The sequence below is a fragment of the Phalaenopsis equestris genome, unplaced genomic scaffold (assembly GCF_001263595.1).
Source record: "Phalaenopsis equestris unplaced genomic scaffold, ASM126359v1 Scaffold000428, whole genome shotgun sequence".
Taxonomy (NCBI): Eukaryota; Viridiplantae; Streptophyta; class Magnoliopsida; order Asparagales; family Orchidaceae; genus Phalaenopsis; species Phalaenopsis equestris.
The window spans coordinates 620446-628988 of NW_018164869.1; the positions used below are offsets into that span (position 1 = coordinate 620446).

General features: G+C 35.5%; 1 protein-coding gene across 1 annotated transcript in view; it reads right to left on the bottom strand.

Moving 5' to 3' along the window:
* Positions 1–2926, bottom strand: part of LOC110027411 (uncharacterized protein DDB_G0283697-like) — a 53459-nt gene extending 50533 nt beyond the window's left edge. Inside the window, exon 1 of the mRNA XM_020728841.1 lies at positions 2624–2926. Coding sequence (XP_020584500.1) covers positions 2624–2715 — 92 coding nt within the window. The 5' untranslated portion in view covers positions 2716–2926. The remainder of the gene's footprint in view (positions 1–2623) is intronic.
* Positions 2927–8543: the final 5617 nt, after the last annotated feature.

Sequence of the window (8543 nt, forward strand, 5' to 3'; positions counted from 1 at the left end):
CAGTCGGCAAATAAAACGGTTTCGCAGACCAAACGGATGTCATATATTTCTTAGTTTATTTGATCGAGTCTCATCCTCAAGTCTTGTGTTTATCCCTCGGGATAGATACAAGATTTGAGGTAGAGCGCTCTTTCATTTAAACTGTGAAAAATATGAGGTCAGTTTGATTTCATATTTTTTTAAAAACTTATATATATGTATGTAAATTAAACTTCCTTCCGAAGCGGGCGGCGGGACTTCACTTCCAGCGACCGACAGCTTTTTACGGGCAACCCCCCAACTTTGTCCTCTTTTGACCTTTCAACTTTACCCCCTTTTAGCGCCGACAAATTCTGGCGACTCCGCTGGGATTAGCTTATCTCTCCATTTAAATCAGGGAATATTGTCTTCATATATTGGTAATGTGTTCATGTCCCTCATGAACCAAATTACTCTTCTTCCGTTGACAGTTGACATGCTTCACCATGCTTCACCCATTTCTTTCTTGGGTAAGTATGGTCAACTCTTTCGGACTTCAGGACCGTCTGTTCATTCACCTTAGAACAGAGAGGTTCAGAAGTTCATTAGGACTTTATTTTTGTATGGGGTCGGACCCCCGATAGGTGTGTTGGTAGACTAGCTCCACCTGAACGTTGTATGTTGTGTAGGGTCTGCACTAGGTCCTCAATTTTGTCTTTTCCTCGTATCTTTCTGGTTTAGTTTGCTACTTGCAAATTGAGTCAAATCGTTACGTTTTTTAATCGTTTGTTTAATTTAATTAAATATCTCAATATTATAATTGCTAAGCAAATGATAAGTTTGAAAAACACATCTTAAAATTCACGAGATAAAAACAATTAATAATAAGGAAAATGTGTACCCAGTTCACAGAACGATCTTCGTTTTTTTTAGTGTCCGCACTAAAATGATAAGGCATTGGATTTTTGGATTGTTTATTGGAACATTTAGGAGTCATTCGGGAAAGAAACCTACACGAGTAATTCTATGTTTTGACACAGGAGGGGATGATCATGAAATATAGAGAGAGATTTGACTATTGTCCGAACGACTATGATGGATTTTTGAAGCATGACTAGAGGGGAATTTCATGTAGGGCTTAAAGCCCGACATACATGCAACACTTTGATTACTAAGACTATGGGGATAGAGGAAGATGATGGAGCTAGCCAAGACGATGGAAAACAAGAACCAGATGAAGAAAGCCAACATGAGCAACACAGATGGAACGTCGTACGGAACTGTTGCAACCACGACGATGCCAAAAGTTCAGACAGTGTAAGTCCATAAGGAAGCTGAATGGGACAACAATAATGGACCATGGAAGCAACACTCGAGTTCTTATAGTGACAGAGATTCAGGAGAAGCGAGTCAATGGGTTGTGGTTTTGGTGTGATGAGAAGTTTGCCGAGGACATTTTTGCAAGGATCGAAGATTACAAGTTCTCATAATGCAAGACAAGCAAGCAAAAAATGAAAATATTGAGACTGTGGCGGGGGAGGAGGAGCACCCACATTTTTTTCCCCACTTTAAGGACATGGTGTCTTGTTTTTTTTTTAGAGTGGGGGTGAGGGGGGGAGGGGGGGGGGTTATTGTTACGAGGGTGCCTAGCCTAAGGGCAAAATTGTCTTTTGTACACCTAAGACAGTTTAGTGTTTTATTATTATTATTGTTGGGTATAAATAGACTTGTTATATCTAGAGTTAGGTTTATGCATGAGATTGAGTTGTGAGTCTTCGGTAGAGGTTCTGCGAAAGATTTCCTACCTCTCGAATTGTAGGAATTAGGAGAGATCGTTTACCTCTCAAATCGCAGGTATGTATCCTTTATTCTCTTGTTGAGTTATTTGATTTAGTGAAGAAAAATTATGTTTGCAATATTTTTTTTGGAAAAACACGCCAATTTTGAGGTTGGATCGTAACACAACCAATTCATATAATTTTCGCCGCTAATCCGCCTATCATGAATCACGCGTTTATCCCATGAGAATTATTGAGTCAAAATCCAAATAGAAAGCAGGCCTAGAACAAATTCTAGGTTGCCCAGTGTGACATTGAAACTAAAAAGCGATGCCAAGCAAATAAGCTCTTTATGCAGAGTTAAGTTGTCTGCATAAACCCCTTCCAGAACCACAGCTGTGCAAGCATCTTGAAAATTCTACACCAAAACAATAACAGTCTAATCTAAATCTTCTCTTAAATAAAACCTTCTTCCCAGAAACCAAAGTCAAAGTTTCCTACAATAAGTTTAGAACCAGCAAGAAGCCGCTGAAATTAATTTCAGGTAATAAAACATATTCTTCAACTCTCAATAAAGGAACATAAGTCGCAAAAACCAGCTCAACCTAAAAACCTAACAACATGCAAACAAACCCCCAAATAAACCCTAAAAAGCTATGTATTCTAGATCACATAACACATCATCATTAAAATTTAAAAAGAAAAATATGACTGCAGCCGAAAATAACAGCACTACTGCTCAAAGCAGCTAAAAGCAAACTCCAACAAATGGGCCAACAATCCCAAAAAATCCTAAAGACTCCCACCGCTATTGCTAAACTACGAGAGAAAAATACCAACAGGGAATTGGAAGAAAGAAGGAAGATATTGGGAGAACGGCATCTTACTCCGCTTGTTCCTTGAAATCCTTCACACGGGCTCGCATCGCCCGCTTAATATCTAACTCGGTGTCTTCCGGCTTCTTCGATTCAACCTCCATTGTCCTACTCAAAGCGTAACTTCACTGTCCAATTAATGAGTCCGTCGCAACTCCGCCTTCGCTAAGCGCTCTGTTAGGAGTCTGACATCTCCCCACCGGAGCCAGTAGTACCTTGGGATGGGTGTTGCAGGGGCTAGAGGTGAGATGACTGCCGCCGCGTATTTGAAGTCTAGAGCGCCGTGATTTTGGAACAGATGAGGATCTTCTGAGGTATTTGTGTTCTTAGCATCTAAAACAATCCTTATATCGGGTTTTTATTTGCCTACCTGCCCGCCCTTTAAAAATTAAGAAATAATAAAATTAAATACTCAAAATTGAAATATTTCAAAAAAAAACTCCTCAAAAATCTAAGGGTTTTATTTCAAACACTAGTAGCTCATTGTTCGTGAACATCTTTTGTTAGATTCGTTCGCTAAGTTAATTAGTCTGTTCATGAACATATTTTATTAGATTCGTTCGCTAAGTTAATTAGTCGAACAATAACTTTTTTTTTTTTTTTTTTTGATAAAGAACACGAACAAAGATTGATTAGTTCGTGTTCCACTTGCTTTGGCTTGAATGTTATTCATCAAATTTATATATATAATGATGAATAGAATTTTTAAAAAATTTAATTGATTATAAGGCTCAATTTTTAAAAAATTTAATTGATAACAAAGCTACAAAGATATATAAGTAATTAAAATGATTAATTAAAACAATAGAATTAAATGTATTTAATTATGTTTAAATGATGTTTTAATATATACAATAAGATTTAAATCTTAACCTAACTCTTAACAGCCCACGGTTGTGTGATTAGGGTTGTCAAATCAACTCATGGTATGTAAATAGCTCGTGTTTGCCTCTCTAAGTAAACGAGTCGAACACGAGCACACTTTTTGTGATCGAAATATAAAAGAGCCGAACAAGGACAATGATATTTTAAAATGACGAGCTGAGTCTTTGCTTGTTCGTGTTCTTCTCGTTTACACCCATAGCCACCATGAGGGGGATGTTTGTGGCAACATAAATGGAGGCGAACGGAGACGTCTGAACAAACACTTGAGGGAGACGGTCGTCTGGAGTGAGAAACAACTGCCAACAGGAGGGAGATTGCGAACAAGAGGGGAGCTGTGAGGCTTAAACAGGGAGTTTTAGGTTTTGGGTGATTGTTTTGAAATATTTAAAGTTTAGGTGTTTATTTTATTAATTGTAAGATTTTAAATAGTATGAAGGTAAAAACTCTTTTTTACTTATATCCACAACATTCAAATCTTGATTATCATAACAAAAATTTTATTATTCTTAAATTTTTACAAAAAAAAAACATTTTCTTTTATATATATATATATATAGACGAGAACTTTCATCTCCCCCGAGCTTCCTCAATCTTCTTCCTCCCTCCTCCCCTCAATTTCACTTCTCTGCAACTCCTCCATATGATCAAGAATCAATGGGCTTCAAATCTCTAACCCTACAAATGGTCCCCGTGTGCCTCCACGCCTCCATACAGCCGGAGGAGGACCTCCCCTTCCCCAAACCAACCGCCTCCCCTGCCGCCGTCCGCCTCATCCTCTCCACCGGCCGAATCCGAATATTCCGGCGATCTTTTCCCGCCGAAGAACTCAAGGCAATAAGTTGCACTGCTAGCCCATTTTGAGCAATGCAAAAGTGTAATAAAGTGTGTTTGGATGTTGTGGTACGATGGTGTTTTCGAAAAATATGTGGTTAAACGTGACCACGGGTTCAAATCACCGACGAACGTTCCTTTGATTTTTTTTTTGACATGGATGTCCTCTCAATCTCGTGCAAATTTCTTTCTCTCTGGTGATTCTTGTCATAATGCCTCTCTCTTGTGATCCCATGGTGCTTCCTTTTTCTCTCGCTACTTTGCCCTAATCCCTCTCTCTAATGATTGGAAGGTGTGACATGCTGCCTCTTTCTCTCTCCCTCTCCCTCTCCTCTCGTTGTTCTTCGACTCTGTTTAGATCATTATCTCCGCCCTCTATACGGTGGTTCCTCTTCGTTCGGTGGTTTTTGAGGTTTAGCTCTGACTAAGTTCCAATATTCTCTACCTTACTATGTTGTGGTTTTTTTTTATTTTCGAAATGTGTATGTACAATGCCTTTATGTTGATATTTGATTCTAGGATATGGTTTTCTTTGCTTTGTTTGTAATTCCATGAGCAGTGACTTTGAAATATATCGGTAGATTTTTGGATTTTGGTATTCTCGACCTTTTTTTGTGCCTTTGGATGTTTATGATGAAATATTTGACCTTATGTGTTCTTCTAGATAGCATGTATGTTGTTATTGGTTGGTGTCAAATGTGAAATTCTAATGAAGACAACTAAGCTCCTCTCATTTTTCAGTGCTATTATTTTTTAGATTCTTCTAGATGATCTGTTTATTGATATGCATACGTGACACATACGAGCTTGGTATTACATGGGTCAAAGATAACTAAGAACCATTTTTATAAGAACTGTTGTCTTCTTGAAGCGACAAATTCGTTGATTTTTATATTGAGTTCTTTGAGACCGCATAACTGAATAAAACTTTAATTAATTACTTCTGTTATTAATTTTTATGTGTTTTTAAACATTCTGAAAAGATGAACTCAAGGATTTCTGGTGCCTCCAGAGGATTGCACTGCTACTGTGGACTACAATGTTCATTGCTTATTTCGCGGTAGCCACATAGCAACGGGAGACAGTTTTACAGGTGCCCAAGTAGAACCATAGAAAAATGTGACTATTTTAGGTGCACAGATGGACTAGAAGATTCCACCGCCTAGAGTGATCGAGCGTGGAGTGTCTCTGGATGACAACTTATCTCATTGCCTACATATTCTGCATTTTTAAACTAATGCTATCGTATGATCAATTGTTATTTTAATAGTCATTTTCTTAATTTTGGTAGTCACAATATTCACTGTTTAGCAAGGTGTTTAACCATATTTTGTAATATTTTGTAATGTATATTTGCTTTCAAGTATGAAATGTACTTGTATGAACATTTTTGTTGCAAACAACATTACAATTCAGAGGTAGAATGATCATTTGTCTATAAATAACGCAACATAACTATTTTCAAACAACAAAAAACAAACAAAGAGCCAACTTAATTGTAGTTGCTTATGCAGGCAATTTCCCGCCACAACTATTATGCAACAGCTTATTAATCAACTATAGCTGCCCCAAACAGACCCTGCATCTAATCTTTAGTTCATTTTTAAGTATAATTTTGGTAATTCATATCGTAGAGGGTAAAAAGCTCACTTATAATACCATAAAGGTTAAGTAACACGAAGTTAAAAGAAAATTATTAAACATTCCTCTCAATCTCAACATATAAAATTTTATTTTAAAAAATGGGTTAATAATTTAAAATTTAAAATTTCTATTCAAATAAAATTAAAAGAAATGATCCTATCATTATATTATTATTTTAAATTAAAATATCACAAATAATGTAAATTTAAGTTTGAAATCATTATTTTAACAAATCATTTTTATGACATATCATAATAAAATCATAGTGTTATCATACAGAGGAATATTTTTTTATAAAAATGGATATGAATTAGAGATTTTTATGAAACACAAAGGTTTAAAAAACTGACTGAACCGGCCGTTTCAATTGATTCAATTGTGAACTGAACAGTGGTCCGGTTCTAGTTGAACTGAAAATTGGCTTCATATCGAACCAAAAAGAATCAGTTGAAATCAAAAGTCGAACCGATCAACCGACTGAAACCGAAGGCCGAGTAGGTCAACCGGTTTATGTGTAATTTTTTATCTTATGCCACATTTTTATTAAAAATCACGAAGAATTTCCACCTTCATGTTCTTATTTACATTTCGCAAAATATACATTACTATTAGTCTATTATCTTTCTTTTTTATGCTTTCATATTTTTTTTAGTTATGTTTCTCCCTTGTTGACCTTTTTCCATCTAAGTTTTCATGTAAGATACATTTAATATTTTTTATATTTACGACATCATCAGATTCAACCCTCGATTTAATCTTGGTTCAACCATTGATTGTTGAACCCTGACCTCTACCACTGTAATGTTCGGTCAAATTTTATGAACTTTGATGGAACAAGATTTACCTAGAATTTAAACTAAAATAGTTTTTAATCAACGTTTGTTGATTCTTACTTTCCTATAAGAACTTTATTATGTTAAATGGTTATTCTGTGTTATATCCAAATTTTTACCGTTATACTGCATCTAATTTAAAAAAAAAATGAATTAAAAATTTTTGTATCCAAATTTTTACTGTTATACTGCATCTAATTTTTAACTTGTTTTTAAGTGTAATTTTCGTAATTCATATTGTAGAGAGTAAGAGTCTGTTTGGGGCTGCTGTTGATTTTTTATAATCTGCTGATAAACAGATTATTCTGATAATCTGATAATCTGCAGATTACCAGAATAAGCTTGTTTGTTGTTTGGGACAACTTATTCAGAATAGTTTATTAGTAATTATGGCTGTATAAATGACATTTCTACCCATGTATGGTAAAAGTGTTTGGGGCAGCTTATGCAGAATAGCTTATTGATAGTACAGTAGTGTAGAAGCATAAAGTCATCACAGATCAATTCTAAAAGATGACATACAGTTCTCACACTCTCGTGAGTACTAGAAAAAATAAAAAAAATAAAGATAAGTACAACTACAATGAGAAATATTAAAATATTCATTTTCAAACTCTGACTACTTCTGTCCTCAGCCGCACTATTAACCTGAAAAAACATCAGATTTCCATCATTGCTGTCAGTGTATCCTGCGGGACTGTCGGCTCATCGGAAGAAACCGCAACGAGCTAAAAAACCCTTGTGACAACCATAGAATTGTCTCCCAAAGCTATGAGACTGATGCAACGTGAGCAACAGAGCCGGTAGTCCACAATAACACAAAACAACTCAATCTATTACTGAAATCCTAGAAGTCGTGTTGGTATAATAGCGAAAAAAAACCAAAAAAATCGAATGTCAGATCTTATCCAAAAAAAATACACATAAAAATTGATCTATAATTGTCGGCACTAAAAAGTTGAGGAGTTGTTAAGTTGTCGGTTGCTATGATGGATATCCTAATACCCGTTTTAATTTAATATATATATACATAATTTAGAAAAAATAGTATTTTAATTTTTTTAAAATACAAGACCAAACCAATCTCATATCCCTAGTAGTTTAAATAAACGAGTCTAATACCGCAAGTAGTGCACCTATCCCGAGGGATAGCTACATTACTTACTGGTGAAGGCTCGATTAAATATGCTAAAGATTGTATGACATCTGTTTAGGTCTGCGAAAACCATTTTATGTTGACCGAGAATTTTCTCAATTTAATACAAAGAATTAAATAGGGTTTATATTAAGTTGGGTTCGAAAATGTTTCCTATAATGTCAAGCCTTTATAATTAATTACATCTTAGATAAACAGAGTCACCTAAGAAAACTCTCAATAAAAATCAGAGGATATTATCTTCAAGAAATTCAATAGCATTGGACTTTTCAACGGGATCGAACAAGGAGGTGTGAAAGGGGAATGACTCAAGTTTGAAACATTTTATTTTGGAGTCCAAAGGAGGAAGAACTAGGGGATGTCATAGATCCGGAGGAGAAACCCTGGTGACTTCCCAAGTTATCCTATGGTTTGGCTTCAATTTTGGAGATTAGTATTTAAGTGTTTCATCCTACCAATTTTATTAATTAGGGCTTACGTCCATGTTAAACGATCACACAAATGGCGTAGAAGATGTGAGGATTCAGGTAGTGAAAAACGACAACCTCAGAATCTTAAAATAGGTTAGGGCTTATATTATATA